At 37.7% G+C, this 17,614-nt stretch overlaps 1 protein-coding gene and 1 non-coding gene across 7 annotated transcripts in view; one reads left to right on the top strand and one right to left on the bottom strand.

The window, feature by feature from the left end:
- The window catches only part of NFATC3 (nuclear factor of activated T cells 3), a 93,968-nt gene that overhangs the window by 72,897 nt on the left and 3,457 nt on the right, over nt 1–17,614 (top strand). For 2 of the 6 annotated variants that reach the window (XM_070771939.1, XM_070771938.1), the window contains exon 10: nt 464–2,570. The exons of 2 other annotated variants lie outside the window; for them this stretch is intronic. In XM_070771939.1, the coding sequence (XP_070628040.1) occupies nt 464–666 (203 nt within the window). In that variant the 3' untranslated portion in view covers nt 667–2,570. Of the gene's footprint in view, nt 1–463; nt 2,571–8,350; nt 8,455–17,614 lie in introns of those variants that run through there. 2 more of the 6 variants (XM_070771941.1, XM_019978622.2) reach the window with 1 other exon arrangement.
- LOC139177429 (U6 spliceosomal RNA) lies at nt 6,028–6,135 on the bottom strand. The gene has a single exon (XR_011561872.1). It is a non-coding gene; the product is annotated as a U6 spliceosomal RNA (small nuclear RNA).

Below are 17,614 nucleotides of genomic sequence, written 5' to 3' on the forward strand. Positions count from 1 at the left end.
TGAGAATAGTGGAACATTATCCAGAATGCATGTGTAGAATTTCTCTGCATGACTGTGTGTACACAACTGCATCTGATTCGTCACACTAGTATTGCTTTCAGGGTTCATGTTTAAAATTTTAGTCTCTGAAACATAGGGTGAGACCTGGAGTATGATAACCTACCTCTTCAGTAATGGCACTGAAGATACAAGATTTATTAAGCAGGTCTCATGGGATATTCCAGCTCATTTTCTTTCCAAGTGAAGACTTTTTTTTTTCTAAAAACACACCAAAACTGGAATTTACTCTTTATAATTTACTACAGACTGAGTGATTTGGGGGCACAGTAAATTGGAACTTTTAGAAAGGTTTTATGAAGATTTTATTTCATCTTTTGAATATGTGAAAATGTATTGCAGAGAATCTGGAAAAATGAGATCTATGAGGGCAAGTAAAATAGTTTCCATTTTGTCCCATTCACAGTTAAGCAAAGTTCCCAGATTGCAGCCCCACAGAGGACAAGGACTGGCTGCAGAATTCCCTCATTGCCACCCGTCAGGAGACTTGACAGGAGCTCAGTGGCACTAGCCGTAATCAAAGAGGGGTTTCGGGGATTAAAATACACTCCTGCGCATCTTGGATTGTATATCTTGGATGGGTTGTATATCTTGGATTATACATTTTAGATGTATAATTTCTGCATTTTGATGCTTAACATGAACTCTAAAATGAATTTTTGGTATTTGCCAACTGACTCATTGATTACGTTATTTAGATTTGCCTTTGAAGGTAAACTTCTAGATGCTTAGAAAATCCTACGGTTCTGCAGAGTTTTAATATAAATTCATTAAAAAACGACAGTTATGTATTTCATAGTCCTTGAACTCTGTAGTACTTGAATGTCCACTTTATGATAAGCTTTAAAAGTAAGTAATAAAAACCCACCCAGTATTCTTGCTTGGGAAATCCCATGGACAGAGGAGCTTGGTGGGCTACAATCCATGGAGTTGTAAACAGACATGACTGAGCGCCTGAGCATCCTATACAAGTATACATACATATGATAAAATTTAATTTATAAATTAGGTACAGTAGGAGATTAACAATAATGTTTAATAAAATAGAGTAAAAAAAAGTTAGCCATGAAACATACCAAAAATGATTGAAAGTATACTACTTAAAGTGAACTTCGCAGTTAACTTGAGCTCAGATTTTATTTTAACTTTTCTGTATTGTGCTAAGCATTAAGTACAAAGTAATTTTCCACTCTACAACTAGAGGACATGAGTAATTTTTTTTTTTAAATTGTGTTATACTAGTTAAATAGTGAAGTAAATTAAGTTGCTCAGTCGTGTCTGACTCTTTGCGACCCCGTGGACTGTAGCCTACCAGGCTCCTCCATCCATGGGATTCTCCAGGTAAGAATACTGGAGTGGGTTGCCATTTCCTTCTCCAGGGAATCTTCCTAACCCAGGGATTGAACCTGGGTCTCCTGCATTGCAGGCAGGTACTTTAACCTCTGAGCCACCAGGGAAGGAAAAATATATTTATCATCTAATCTTAATAACTTTGTTAATCCTGTTTCTGTTTTATATTTATTTACCCCTTTCTTTTTTTAATCAAAGATTAAAGCAAATAAAATATCCTTTTTATTTTTGAGATTTCTAATTAAAATAGAATTTGTCAAGACTCATTCAAACTTGTCTGTTACCTTTAGATATGCAGACATTAACACCTTAATTTTTTATTATAAATTCAGTGACATTTAATAGAGAAGATATTAGTGCACCTCAGCTTGGAAATTCAAGACTTACAGAATTGAAAATAATACAGCTCCTTCATCTTATAGGTAGAGGATCTGAGTTTTACAGAGCTTAGGGTATTCATCCAGGTTAACACTGATTTAATAGCAGAGTAAAACCCAAGTCAGAAAAATAAATAAAACCCAAATCAGAGCTCCTAATTCAGGACTCTAGGAGTTTTTTCAGTATTTGCAGTCATGTTTCTCATCAGTCTGTAGTCTGAAACTGTGGATGTAGAGCATCCGCAGAGTAGCATCTGTGCAGCAGAATAGATGAGAGAAAATGCTATTTTCTCAGCAGAGCTTTGGTTTGTGAGAGGGACCAGGGCTTAAAATTTTAGATTCTCATTAGTGGAGAAAGAACTGGCAACCCACTCCAGTGTTCTTGCCTGGAGAATCCCAGGGACGGGGGAGCCTGGTGGCTGCTGTTTGTGGGGTCGCATAGAGTCGAATACGACTGAAGCGACTTAGCAGCAGCATATACCTTTATTGTTAACCTTAGATGTTTTTATTAATGAACAGGCATATGGTGTTGTGAAACAAGTATGGAAAGTATCCAGTCTGATTTCTATAGTAACTTATCAGAAATGAGCTGTCTTGCTGTTTTTCTTTTCACACATCCTGCACAAGGATGATTGTTTTGATTCTCTGCTCATTGTTTTCTTTGAGGTGTATCAGTAATCCATCCTAGAGGTGGAATTCTTTATAAGAATTTGTGAAGAGAAACATAGTTCCCAGCCACTTTTATGTAACGTGAGCAAATAAATTTTGTAATAAAAGAAAAAAAAATTTTTAGATTCTCATTAGAGATGAAGTCTTAAAGCCTCTTTATTCCACCCTCCTTTTTCACACTGGAATTCATTATCTGGTGTCCCTAGTAATATTATATTCCTGTTAGTCTCTTCCTCTCCAGCTCTTTGGAACATCTCAGGGCCTTTTAAGTTCCAGCTGCCCTTGTTTTGTGTGGGCTCTGATGTGTCTGGAATCATACAGAGCAAATCTAATCATTCTTCTGTAATAATCCTTCATGTGTGTGAAATCTTTATCTCTTTCCTAAGTGTTAAAAACACTCGAGCAATCTCATCCTTCCCTCAGCCTTAATAACATGCTTGTTCCCTTGTTTGAACCCTGGGGTTTAGTTCTTTTCATAGCGCCGTATCCAGAAGGCAACACTCTAGCCAGCTCAGAAGTGGATTGGGGCTGTCACCTTCCTTGTTCAGAAAATTTTATCAGTTTGGTGTAGGTCAGGGGATTTTCTTAGTTCCATCTTGCTGTTAATTTAGTGAATCATAAGCACTAGTCATTAGTCATAACTGAATCATGTCCATTTTGTATCCCCACCCCATGCCCCACCTCCGTGGATTTTTACATGTATTGTTTTTGGAACCCAAGACTAAACTTTGCAGTTATCCTTGTTTGGTTTCATTGAGGTGATTTGGGTTCCTCACATCAGTCTTCCAGGCTCAGGTGAGTCTCAGAAACATTTTCAGAGTAATGTGGCTCCCTCCTCAGAGGGGTTTATTCCTTGGGATAATAGCAACAGCAGAATACCAACCTTAACCAATTGATGTTCTCTTTGAAGCAGTCTCCTTAGAAGACTTGTAATATATACTTATTCAGCCAGTTAGAATATTGTTCAAAACTCCTTTGCTACTTTTTTTTTCCTTGCTACCTAGATGTATTAATACCATTGTCCCTGCTTGACAAGCATGTGTTACATCTGAGTTTTTACTCCAGTGTTAAAGTTTGTGTGCCTGGAACTGTAATTTTTCCTAAACATTTCTGTGCTTTATCGTGTGTATGTCCCAGATTTGGACCAAGTGATATACATTAAAACAGTACAAAAAAAATGTAGAAATTGTCACAGCTGTGTTTTAAGCATTTTTAATTAAGATTATAATATTGTTAAACTAGTCTTAGACCTTTAAATGCAGGTTCTTCTAATTTGTGATTGAGCTGAAACCAGTGAGAACTTTCCATTAGAATCCCTCAGTTCCCTCTTGTCCTCCTGTGTTCACAGACTAACAGAATCGCAGCTGCAGCTTTTCAGCAGAGAAGAGGGTACACGTTAAATATAGCCTGACCTGCTGTTGTGGGTGAAAACTGACACTGCCACTTGCAGGCTCTGAAGTAACATGCTGATCTTGAATGTAGGGCAATTGCTAATTTGACTGTAAACAGGGACTCTAATGTGACCTCAGCTGTTGTGGTTCGGTATAGGTGACAAGCAGATGAACCTGCCTTTAAGTTCCTAGGGAAAGATAAGTGCAAGATTCAGGTGATTAACTTGGATGGGAGAATCAGGATGCTGGTATGGAGGAGCAGCACAGCTAATATTGTCAGTGTTCTAGTCCACCTGTTGTATGCTTATTTTACTGGTGTTTGTTATATTTAAATAAATAAATGCATAGCCAATGATGAGGATGGGTCACAAATGAGGTGTTTAGTCACTTAGGGACTCAGAAGTGGAGGAAGGTAGATAATACTGAACGTTCTCTTTTAACTAGGATTCAACGATTCTCATGAATACTCTGCTGGGAGGTATGTATGTGCCATCCAGCCTTAAACATATTTATGATGAATAATTCCAGAGGCAAAAAGTTCCCATAAATAATACCCATCGTGTAGCTACTCTATTTGAACAACTTGACACTAAAAATCCTCTGGGTGTTGCTTTGAGTTAATGACAGAGCTGTGAAAAACTCATTCAGTCATTTCATAGTGTTTTCCCATGAGAAAACCCAGTTTGTTTTTGAAATTTTAAGAATTCAGTAAAATATGTATAACATAAAGCTTAACCATTTTAAGTGTACAGTCCAGTGACATTAAGTACATTTACAGTAGGGTGTAGTCATCACTGCTGTCTATTTAGAGAACTTTTTCATCACCCTAAGCAACAGCTCTATAGGCATGAAGCAATAATTCCTCATTATCTCATCCTAGTCCAGCCTGTGGTCACCTCTGTTCAGCTTTCTATTTCTATAACTTTCCTTTCTCGAGATACCTCATTCAAGTAGAATACGACAGTTGTCCTCCTGTGTCTGGCTTATTTCACATCGTGTAATGGTTCCAAGTTTCAGCGTGTTAAAAGCGTATATCAGAATTTCATTCCTTTTTATGATTGAATAATATTACATTGTATGTGTATGCCATATTTTTTTGGTCCATATATCTGTTGAAAGAAATTTGGTTTGTTTCCACCTTTTGCCTGTTGTGAATAATGATGCTATAAATATTGGAGTATAGGTATCTGAGTCTTTATTTTCAATTCCATTGGGTTTTCTAGGAGTAGAATTGTTGAATTATGTAGAATTCTTTGTTCAACTTTTTGAGGAACTGCCAAACTAGTATTTTTCTCACAGTGCCTGTAACATTTTACATTTATAGTGCATTGAGGGCTCCAGTATCTCCACATTCTTGCCAACACTTATATATATAAAAAAAGTAGCCATCCTAAATGGGTGTGAAGTGGTATCATGGCAGTTTTAATTTGCATTTCCCTGGTGACTAATGATGTTGCATATCTTTTTCATGAGCTAATTGGTCATTAGTTTATCTTTTCTGGAGACCTGGCTAGTCAGATCTTTCACCTATTTTTTTTGGTTGAGTTGTTTAGGTTTTTGTTATTAAGTTATGGGAGTTCTTTATATATTTCAAATATTAAATCCTTACCATCATGTTGATGTATGGCAGAAGCCAATACAGTATTGTAAAGCAGTTATCCTTCAGTTAAAAATTAATTTAAAAAAATTCTTATCAGATAAATTATTTGCGTATATTTTCTCCCATTCTATGGATTGTCTTTTTACTCTCTTGATATGATTCTTTGATGTTTTTAATTTTGATGAAGTACAGTTTATCTTATTTTTTTCTTTTATTGCCTGTGCTTTTAGTGTCATACCTAAGAAATCATTGCCCAATCCATGATCATAAAGATTTGCCCTATGTTTTCTTCTAAGAGTTTTACAATTTTAGCTCTTATGTTTAGCCCTTTGATCTGTTTTGAGTTAATTTTGTATTAAATTTGTGCGAGGGGTGAGTCCAGCTTCCATTCTTTGGCCTGTGTATATCCAATAGAACCCTTGTTTGAAAGTGAAAATTAATTGACCCTGTATTGTGAGGGTTTGTTTCTGGGCTATTTTTTTAAATTGAGGTGTAGTTGGTTTACAGTGTTGTGTTAGTTTCTGCTGTACAACACAGTGAATCAGTTATACGTGTATGTATATACACTCTTTTAAAATTCTTTAGAAATACTGAATGCTTCACAAATTTGTGTGTCATACTTGCACAGGGGCCATGTTAATCTCCTCTGTAATCATTCCAATTTTAGTATACATGCTGCTGAAGTGAGCATTGGTTCTGGGCTGTTTTATTCCTTTGGTCTGTATGTCTGTCCTGAGGCCAGTGTAATACTGTTTTGATTACTGTAGCTTTGTAGTAAGTTTTGAAATCAGGAAGTGTTGGTCTTCCATCTTTATTCTTTCTCAAGACTGTTCTTGGAGAAGGAAATGGCAACCCACTCCAGTATTCTTACCTGGAGAATCTCATGGATGGAGGAGCCTGATGGGCTACAGTCCATGGAGTCACAGAGAGTCGGACACGACTGAGTGACTTCACTTTCACTTCATTTTCTGGCTCTTGAGGGTCCTTGGAGACTCCATATGAATTTCAGAATGGGATTTTCCTGTTTCTGCAAAAACACTGTTGGATTTTGATCACATTGAATCTATACATTGCTCTAAGTAGTATTATCATTTTCACAATATAAGTCTTCCAGCCCTTGAACATGGGATGTTTTCCCATTTATATTCTGTAGTTTTCTTTTCTTGTAGTGTCTGTCTGACCTTGATAATCAGGGTAATAGTGGCTTTAGAATGAGAGGAAGTGTTCCCTTCTCTTCAATCTTCTGGAAGAGTTTAAGGATTAGTATTAATTCTTTAAATGTCTGGCCAAAGTTTGTGTGATAGAGATAAATCAGTTGTTCTTTGGAGCTGGCAGCAGAGTTTCAAGGAACTATAAGAATGTCTTGAGGGCTGCAAGTTTCCATAAGTACAATCTGAAAGTACCACTGTGTCAGCCAACTCACAAAAGCCCCCAGTGTATCTTGGCCTGGACTTCTCTTTCTTCTAATTTATGTGCTGATTTACCTGGAATCCCATGTTCTGTACCATAGAGTCTGTTTTGAAGGATTCAGTTGTGAAGATTGGGCAGCCTCATAAAGGAGACCTTTGAAGGTACTATAATGCTTAAGTCACTCCTGAAGCTAGGTGAGTGATCTTAAATTTAGTAATAAAAAAGCTTCAGGCAGAAAAATTTTGCCTAAGCATAAAGAGTTCCTGGCTTTTGTGTTTTGTTTTGACCCATTTAGTGAGACTGCATTTTGCACTCACTAGAATGCAAGGAGATTGGCTGCTCCTTGGTTTTCCCTCTTTTATCTGCCTAAGAGGAGGGTATGGTATCAGCTAGTTCACAGAGATTATGTACAGTTTCTTCTCTTCCACGATAAAATAAGCATTCTTCTAGAATCTAATAAAATAAGCATTCTTCTAGAATCTAATAGAAGGTTATGTCCTTTTATTTGAATTCATACAGCAAAGGCCAAAAATAATTTTTTATAGGCCAGAGGAGGAGGCTGCCTCATTGTATAGTGGACTCTTTAGCTGGGCATCTGAGTGTGTCATCCATTAGCACAAAACTGACAATAGTGACTCTTCTTGAGTACAGTGACTTTCAAACATTTTGACTACTTCTAACAATAAGTAAGTTTTATAGCATGGATCCGTTACATAACAAAAAACTTACAACTAATGTGAAAGTCTCACAAGCCAATTCTTAACCTTTATTAAAGAAAATGTAGCCCATCTTCTATTTTGTTCTATTTTTTTAATACTGATTTCAGCTTACTCTATTGATTTCATAACGTGCTAATAGATGTGAACTTTAGTTTAAAAAACATTCCTTCATGACCTGCAAATTTACCTATGCATATAGTGTTCTGGGCCCCTACCCTTAGACATTTTGATTCTGTGCTCTAGAGCCCAGAAGTTTATTTTTTATTAAGTGCCCAAATAACTCTGATGTGGCCACAGATGGACTTCCCTGGTGGTCCGGTGGTTAAGACTTCATGCTTCCGAAAAAAAAAAAAAAAAAAGACTTCATGCTTCCAGTTCTTCTACTGCAGGAGCCACAGGTTCGATCCCTGGTTGGGGAACTGAGGTTCTGCATAACACATATCTCAGCCAAAAAAAAAGATACAGCCACAGACAAGTATGTGGAAACTAGTTTATTGAAAATTAAATCTATCCTTGACAATCACTGAAAACCATCACTGTAACTTTTAAAAATTACTTCCCTTTTAAATTTAGAAAATAAATCAGCATAACCTAAACTCTCTGGACTCCAGTATTTATATTATCCAGTAAAATGTGGGGAGCTATTGTATGCCATGACTGGCAGGTAAAGGAAAACTAAATTCCTCTTGATTGTAGAAAAAAACAAGCTGGGCATGTAGTAGATTGTTACCCTCTGGTTTGTTCCATTCAGTAGTGATGTTGTCTTCTTTGACACAGACCAGTTTATGTCTGACTTGGAACACCAGCCATCAGGTTCAGCAGAGAAATGGCCTAACCACAGTGAGCTCTCATGTCCACCTCCTTTCTGGAGAATCTAGAGGGTGAGTGTTGATTGAAATGTATGATTATTTTTGTTCTCAAGTCTGATATTTGCATGCAGTGGCAGGATTTGCATGTGCTACAGAGGAGGGGGTATCCATGGGCATCTTCTGTTAGGGGCCCACTCGTCATCTTTGGAGCTAAACTTTAACACTCTGCTTTGTAAATTTAACCACACTCAGGCTCTCACATTTGTACTTAACAATTTTAGTATGGGTTTGAATGAAAGGAAAATGAGTGTTTGATTGGATTTATTAAACCAAAGCAGAGGGAGGCCTATCTGTATGAATTCTATGGCTTGTGTGCTGAGTAAATGTAATTGCAGATCAGGCGTATAAGCCTACTCATTTCTGATCGAGTACCTTTTTAAATTTTGACATAAGGCAGTATGGAATGGAAGTAAAGCAGGAAATGTTAGCCATTTGCCAGAGGCAACTTGGATCATTTACCCTTGAACCTGCCCTTTAGGCCCATCTTTCCATTTCTGTTAGTTTCATCTGGGACTCTATTTGGGAGGAGTCTGTGCTTTTGAGGGAGCCAAGCCTTTCTGCCTCAGCAAGCAACCATAACCCTCCCTTTCCCTCGTACAGCTCCTTTCTTCAAAGACTCTCAAAGCCACCTGAGAAAGTCTGTGATAGAAATTATAGGGACTTGCCTCGTGGTCCAGTGGTTAAGACTCTGTGCTCCCAATAAAAGGGCGGACGGTTTGACCTCTGGTTGGGGAACTAAGATCCCATACAGCACACACAGCATGGTCAAAAAATAAATAAATATTTTAAAAATAGTAAAAAAAAGAAACCAACAACAAAAAAGAAATTAAAACTCTCAGGAGAGTTATAACCAGGATTTAAATGAATTTCCTAGTATTATAGTGGAGAAAAATCAGTTGAACAAAATTTAGGTTGCCCTAGTCACATCACAGCTGAACCAAAATTAAAGCTTATTTCTCCCAGTGTTTACCCCATTGCCCTTCCCATGTATGAAGCCAACAAGTTGGTCACTTGTGATCTTAGTAAGAAGTGTTTCTGTGGAGTGAAGGAATGGCTAAGGAATGAACAGGAGGTAAGAACAGAGAAACAGCAGGCAGGGAAGATAATTCCTTTAAGATATTAAACAATGAAAAAAAAATTAGAGATAGAGGGCCATGTGGGTCTAGGGTTTTTATTTGCTAGTTGGTTTGAGATGTAGACTTACCCATATTTAAGTAATGATGAGAAGAATCTTAGGAGAGGGTGGGTGGGTAGCTTGATTAAAGAGATGGAAGAGTGAAGAAATTTGATGGAACAAGGTCTTGAAGAGGCAAGCGTGTGGGATTCATAGCATAGGTGTGGAATAAGTTGTGTGGGTTTACAACTCTGGAGCTCAGGTTTGGGATCTGGAGACAGTAGATTTAGGAGTCGACAGTATACAGAAATGAACAAGATTACTCAGAGAAAATGTTCAAATTTAAAAAAAAGGAAAAGGACAGTCTTCTGATAAGCCTAAAATTCAGAATCTCACATCTTAACCCAAATTGAAAAGAAGTTTTTTGTCTTGGGGTCCTCCCCCAACTTTTCATTTTTTAGCTGATAGAAAAACACACGTGCTGATACTTGAATGTACTTTCAAGTAACTGTGTACTATTTACTTAGCTGGAGACTCAGTGTTTGTCTTTGTAGAATGTTTTGAGTCACAACTTCTTCTAGAGGAAAAGTCTGTATGACAGTATAGTATCACATACATGAAAGGTTTCTTAGGGCCTGTAATAGCAGGACTGACCTCCCCCTCAGTCAGTTGTGAAAACAAAAAGTGTCATAATTTCCCTTTACTAGTAGTGTTAAACCTAATGTTAAAAGTGAAGGATATCTTTGATCATTGTGCCTGTAAATTGAATCTGTCCTAGAGCTGGAAATATCTAGAGTTCAGTATGAGTTCAGTTACTAGAGAAGAATGAATTAGGACAGTAGCAGTCTACCATAGGTAGACTTCTAAATTTTCAGGAATGTTTTTCTATCTTTAGCTTGAAAAGGCAAATTAATCTGATTTTGATAAATGCAAAATAATTAATAGTTGAGTTCAGTATTTTATGTATTTTATTTAGATAGTATTCTTATAACTTACCTAATAACCTGAAAGTAAATCTTAGGAAAACTCTGCTTTAGAATAATAAACCATAAAGTAGTACTAGTTTCTCATCCATTTAAAATAATTTCTATTTCTTTACTTCCAAATGTCTCTTGTTTCTTCAAGGGAAATTTAGAAAATGATTGTACCTTCATTTTATAAAAAATAATATCTCCATAAAATTGTTCAGCCAGAGAATGAACTGTACCTTTAATCTTGGGGTGTAAGGAAAGGAAGAAAAGATGAACTTGCCAAACTTTTATGAATGTTCATTGATTGGAGCTTAAAATGAAATAGTATACATAAATGGAGACTATTGAGACCTAAAAATAGTTTACAAAAATGATCAAGATGCTCAAATGCTAGTTATGAAGACCCTTTAAACTGGTGTGTGTTTGACAATGTGTGTGTGCCTACTCCAGAGGCAGGGCTCTAGGTTACCCTGCCCCTCCACCTGGTGGTGAGATTTCATACCATACCATGCCCAGCTCTAACTCTGAATTCGTAAGCATTGGAAATAGCTCTAAAGAAGAGGCCTGTGTTACTCAGACACCTCATTCTTGTGTGTAGATAGCATTTCAGTGGACTATAGTTTGAACATTTCTTGGATTTAAAAAAAAAAGTTTTTTCTTATAGCAAATATTGCTGATGGCTCTGACTACTTCTGTTGTGGTGACACAGGCAATCCAGGTGTTGTGGTAATGGGAGTCAAGGACAGTGGATGCCACAAGTGGGCCAAATGCTGTGACCTACATAACCTCTTACCACGGGTGTTGATGGCTGTTGACTGTTGTTCTAGGCTTTTAATGCACTTTACTCTTTATAGAGAGAAAGTGAGAATGTTGTATAGGAAGGGTATAAATAACTCTTTGTTTTTACCTTAACTTGGTGAAAAATATAAAGCCAACTCAAAGCCAATCCTATCCTCATGGAATAGGATTATCAATAAATTCATGCATATATACATTCAAAAGGAAGTAAAAATGAAATTGTAAGCATTAATGTTTTTAAGAAGTACTGTATTTATCAAGATTGTTAATGATTTACCTATAAATTACGTTATAGATTTATTTATCAGTAATAATTTTGATTTGCTTAAGTTGACAAATTTTGGCCACATTAGAAGGCTATCTCAGGGAGCCAGAGCCTAGAGCTCCCAGTCTAAGGGAGAAGTGAGGGGCAAGGGAGAGCAGTGGACTTGTGTACCACACTGCTCTCAAGTTATTGCTGAAGAATGGTGGAAAGACTGCTTTGTTGCAGTACTGACTGCCTGGCCTAAAATTCATATTCAGTAGCTATTATTTGAGCATAATTTTTGTTGTTGTTTTGCCAGCATGCCATTAAAGATTCAATGGCATGTAATTTTATTCGGTACTCAGTATTTACCAAGCACTAATGAGTCAGTGGAGACCAAAATAGACGAGTTCTTTGCTCCATTGGAAATTAAATCTACTAGCTAATTATTGTGTATTAATATTATATATCAAAGTATTTTTGTGTATAGTCAGCTTGAGTGCTTCTTTGTGAAGAATCTTGGATTTATCCTAGTCTTTAAATCCGGAACTGTCAAGAACCTTCCAGGTTGTTTTAGCAAAATGAAGTTAAGCACACTAGGCAAAAGGAGAGCAGAACTTTGGTGAAGGGAAGCAGAAATAACACAGCTTGGATCAGGCTTTTGCTATAAAGGTTATCACCTGACTTTTTCAGGAAATCATGTGTTTATCATTAAAATGTACTTGGTGAGTGGGTGGATAGTGCTGGTTACAGACTCTCGACTTCCTCATAAAGACACACGAAAACTGTATTACGTGGTTTTTTATGATGATAGAGCACCATTTTTAATCATCTTGTTTTAAAACTTGAACAGTGAGATAAGAGTTGAAAAAGCTGTGGTTTTATGGCAGCCTATAATATCTCTGAAATTATCATCTTTGGAAGGAATAAGCAACAGAAAAGATGACTGTGAGCTGAGTACTTGATTCTATATTTGGCTTTTCGCCACTGCTGTGAGACCTGTTTAAAATAGACACTGTCAAAGTCAAAATCAGATGCCATGTCTGAATTTTAATAACATTCTCTGGTCCCTTTCCTACCACACCACCTAATGAACTTTCAGGGTACTAGTTCCAAATAGCTTCCAAGTAAATGTATTGAATTCAGTTCAGTTCAGTTCAGTTCAGTTGCTCAGTCGTGTCCGACTCTTTGCGACCCCATGGACTGCAGCACGCCAGGCCTCCCTGTCCATCACCAGCTCCCGGAGTTCACTCAAACTCATGTACATCGAGTCGGTGATGCCATCCAGCCATCTCATCCTCTGTCGTCCCCTTTTCCTCCTGCCCCCAATCCCTCCCAGCCTCAGAGTCTTTTCCAATGAGTCAACTCTTCGCATGAGGTGGCCACAGTATTGGAGTTTCAGCTTTAGCATCAGTCCTTCCAATGAACACGCAGGACTGATCTCCTTTAGAATGGACTGGTTGGATCTCCTTGCAGTCCAAGGGACTCTCAAGAGTCTTCTCCAACACCACAGTTCGAAAGCATCAATTCTTAGGCACTCAGCCTTCTTCACAGTCCAACTCTCACATCCATACATGACCACTGGAAAAACCATAGCCTTGACTAGACAAACCTTTGTTGGCAAAGTAATGTCTCTGCTTTTGAATATGCTATCTAGGTTGGTCATAACTTTCCTTCCAAGGAGTAAGAGTTTTTTAATTTCATGGCTGCAGTCACCATCTGCAGTGATTTTGGAGCCCCCAAAAATAATGTCTGACACTGTTTCCACTGTTGCCCATCTTTTTGCCATGAAGTGATGGGACCAGATGCCATGATCTTAGTTTTCTGAATGTTGAACTTTAAGCCAACTTTTTCACTCTCCACTTTAACTTTCATCAAGAGGCTTTTGAGTTCCTCTTCACTTTCTGCCATAAGGGTGGTGTCATCTGCATATCTGAGGTTATTGATATTTCTCCCAGCAATCTTGATTCCAGCTTGTGCTTCTTCCAGCCCAGCATTTCTCCTGATGTACTCTGCATATACGTTAAGTAAGCAGGGTGACAACATACAGCCTTGACGTACTCTTTTTCCTATTTGGAACCAGTCTGTTGTTCCATGTCCAGTTCTAACTGTTGCTTCCTGACCTGCATATAGGTTTCTCAAGAGGCAGGTCAGGTGGTCTGGTATTCCCATCTCTTTCAGAATTTTCCACAGTTTATTGTGATCTACACAGTCAAAGGCTTTGGCATAGACAATTAGGATCCATTTATTCAGTTATCAGAAATTGATGTTTCTTCCTTGGTAGTAAGGTCCTTGTCCTTTGGGAGCTCATAAGCTATTTGATACTGATATGTACTGATAGTCTAATGAGATGAATAACATTAGAGGCCATGCACAGAGATCACAGCCATCCTTGGGCTCTCTCTTGGCACGAAATTAACCCATAGACCCACATGTAGAATCCACACTGAAAACACTGTTCCCTGTTGTTATGATAGAGGTGCCAAAGGCTGCCTTGTCTATTTATGTCCCTTTATTTACTATATATATGGACTATATACAGCCCATGGAATTCTCCAGGCCAGAATACTGGAGTGGGTAGCCGTTCCCTTCTCCAGGGGATCTTCCCAACCCAGGGATCGAACCCAGGTCTCTCCCATTGCAGGCAATTTCTTTAGCAGCTGAGCCACCAGGGAATCCCATATATATATATATATACATATAATACATATATATACTATATAAGATTTTTTAAAAATCTTCATTATACTTACAAGGAAACTGAAGAGAAAATGTACTGACATACATCCCCATAACTTTTCATTTACATACTATTTCAGTGAGTTGTTTCTAGCAGTCAAGAGTCAGTTTAGATTAATTCCATTGTTCTATGCAGACCATCAAGAATGGTCAATAAGTCCTAGCCTGGAAAATTTATTTAAAAAGCACCATCTATTTGGCACAGGCCTTCATAAGTCTGTGTATCAATGACCTTCAGAAATTGATCTCAATTAATGATTATTGGAGCTAGCCAGCACTACTTAATCTTCACCCTTTTGTACTTAATTCCTTTAGCTTATAGTTCTGTTTCTTTACTATTCTGCATTAAATACTAATCATAGTTCAGTTCAGTCGCTTAGTCATTTCTGACTCTTTGCAGCCCCATGGACTGCAGCACGCCAGGCCTCCCTGTCCATCACCAACTCCCGGAGCTTGTTCAAACCCATGTCCATCAAGTTGGTGATGCCATCCAACCATCTCATCCTCTGTCATCCCCTTCTCCTCTTGACTTCAGTCTTTCCCAGCATCAGGGTCTTTTCCAGTGAGTCAGTTCTTCCCATCAGGTGGGCAAAGTATTTGGAGTTTCAGCTTCAGCATCAGTCCTTCCAGTGAACATTCAAGACTGATTTCCTTTAGGATAGACTGGTTGGGTCTCCTTGCAGTCCAAGGGAATCTCAAGAGTCTTCTCCAACACCACAGTTCAAAAACATCAATTCTTCGGCACTCAGCTTTCTTTATGGTCCAACTCTCACGTCCATACATGACCACTGGAAAAACCACAGCTTTGACTAGATGGACCTTTGTTGGCAAAGTAATGTCTCTGATTTTTAATATGCTGTCTAGGTTGGTCATAGCTTTTCTTCCAAGGATCAAGCATTTTTCAAGTTCATGGCTGCAGTCACCATCTGCAGTGATTTTGGAGCCCAAGAAAAGAAAGTCTGTCACTGTTTCTATTGTTTCTCCATCTGTTTGCCATGGAGTGACAGGACCAGATGCCGTGATCTTAGTTTTTTGAATTTTAAGCCAGCTTTTTCACTCTCCTCTTTCACTTTCATCAAGAGGCTCTTTAGTTCCTCTTCACTTTCTGCCATACAGGTGGTATCATCTGTGTATCTGAGGTTATCGATATTTCTCCTGGCAGTCTTGATTCCAGCTTGTGCTTCATCCAGTCCAGCATTTCGCATGATGTACTCTGCATATAAGTTAAATAAGCAGGGTGACGATATACAGCCTTGATGTACTCCATTCCCAATTTGGAACCAATCTTTTGTTCCGTGTCCGGTTCTAACTTGCTTCTTGACCTACATACAGATGTCAAGGAGGCAGTAAGGTGGCCTGGTATTCCTATCTCGTTAAGAATGTTCCACACAAAGACTGTGTGGATCTTTAACTGTGATCCACACAGTCAAAGGCTTTGGCCTAGTCATAAAGCAGAAGCAGCTGTTTTTCTGTAACTGTTGCTTTTTCAAAGATGCAGCAGATGCTGGCAATTTGATCTCTGGTTCCTCTGCCTTTTCTAAATCCAGCTTGAACATCTGGAAGTTTACGGTTCACATACTGTTGAACTAATTACAGTCAGTGTGATTACTAATGCCAGTCAAGCCAAATTTTCATCCTTCACTTCTTTGCCTTTCTGAATGCTGCTACTTGAAAATTTGTCTGTTGAGAATCACAGACTTCTATGGTTAGAGACCTTATTAGTTTATAACACCATCATTGATTAGCCAAGGAAATGGGAATCTTGGATATGTGAAATAATTTGTCAAGGATACACATGGAATTAGTGGCAAAGCCTGCATTCAAACCAAACCTAATTTCCAGGCCATTCCTTTGCTTACATATTTTGCTTTCCCAGGTCTTATTTTCTCCTTGGGTCACAAGGCTACTCCCACTCATTTTTTTCTCAGCCTTTTGCTCTTCAGTGGGAGTGAAACTGCTCCCATACTTCCAAGTCTGTAGTAAGAAGGTGCATAAATCTCCTCTTGATCGTTCACTGTAGTTTCTTACCCATAGGATTTTTCCTTTTGGTTGTTCTAATTTCCAAATTCAGTTCCAGAGCTGACCTCTACCACCTTCCTCCTCTAAATTCGTCCTCAGCTTTTCTCCAGTAGTGACAGCATTATTCTTCCTAGACTTAGAGCCTTGGTGGTAGTAACGAATCAATCCTTTCTTCTTCTTACAGTCACCACACTCACTCGTAGAATTGTTTTTGTCCAAGACCTTTGCATTTTCTTTGTGTAAATGATTTCTAGCCTCTTCTACTCTTTTGGCTTTCAAGAAGCTGAACGGGTGTTTTGAAACTGATTCTACCATTTACTAAGCAAATTGTGTGACACAACCTCTATTATCTATCTGTAAAGTGGGATAATACTGATCCTAAATTGTTGTCAAGATTAGCTGAAACAAGATACAAATTTTCAGTTAAGTTTAACCCATAGATGCTCAATAAATATTTGTGGAGTGAATGTTACTTCCCTTTTCCTTATAGCCATAATGAGTATATGAGTTTGAAAAACTTTTTTCTTAACTACCTAAAGAATAGATTAGATATTAATACTTGAAGTTTTTTTTTTAATGATCAGTAGTGTCTCCTTTGCTCTATGATCACTTCAGATGCTAATTATGGAAAGGTTTTTTTCTCTTGGTCTATTTTTATTTATAAAAGCTGTACTGAGATTCATTATTCATTCATTACTTTAGAATTCATCTTTGAAAATAATACAGTTCAGTGGTTTTTAGTATATTCATAAAGTTGTACAACCATCATCAGTATCTAATTTTAAAACATTTTCGTTACTCCAGAAAGAAACCCCATACCTCTTTGTAGTCATTCTCTGTTCCTTTGTCTCTATAATACCTGGCAACCACCTGTTTATTTTCTGTCAGTTCTGACCATTTTATATAAATAGAATCAGACAAGATAGGACCTTTTGTGTTTGGCTTCTTTCACTTAGTATAATGTTCCCAAAGTTCAATCCATGTTGCAACATGTGTTTAGAACCTCATTCTTTTCTAAGGCTGAATAATATTTCATTGTATGGAACAGACCACATTTTGTTTATCCACTCATCAATGGTAGACAACTGGGTTGTTTCCACTTTGGGGCTATTAAGAATAATCCTGGTATGAACATTTGAGTACAGGTTTTTATGTGGAAGTAGTTTTCAGATCCCTTGAGTATATGCTTAGGAGTGGTCTTAGTATAGAACTTTCAGGTGATGAAGCAAAAAAATTTTCATTTCAAAGCAAAGAATTCTAATGGTGAGAGAACTAAAGGTTCATATT

Source organism: Bos indicus, chromosome 18 (assembly GCF_029378745.1).
Source record: "Bos indicus isolate NIAB-ARS_2022 breed Sahiwal x Tharparkar chromosome 18, NIAB-ARS_B.indTharparkar_mat_pri_1.0, whole genome shotgun sequence".
Classification (NCBI taxonomy): domain Eukaryota; kingdom Metazoa; phylum Chordata; class Mammalia; order Artiodactyla; family Bovidae; genus Bos; species Bos indicus.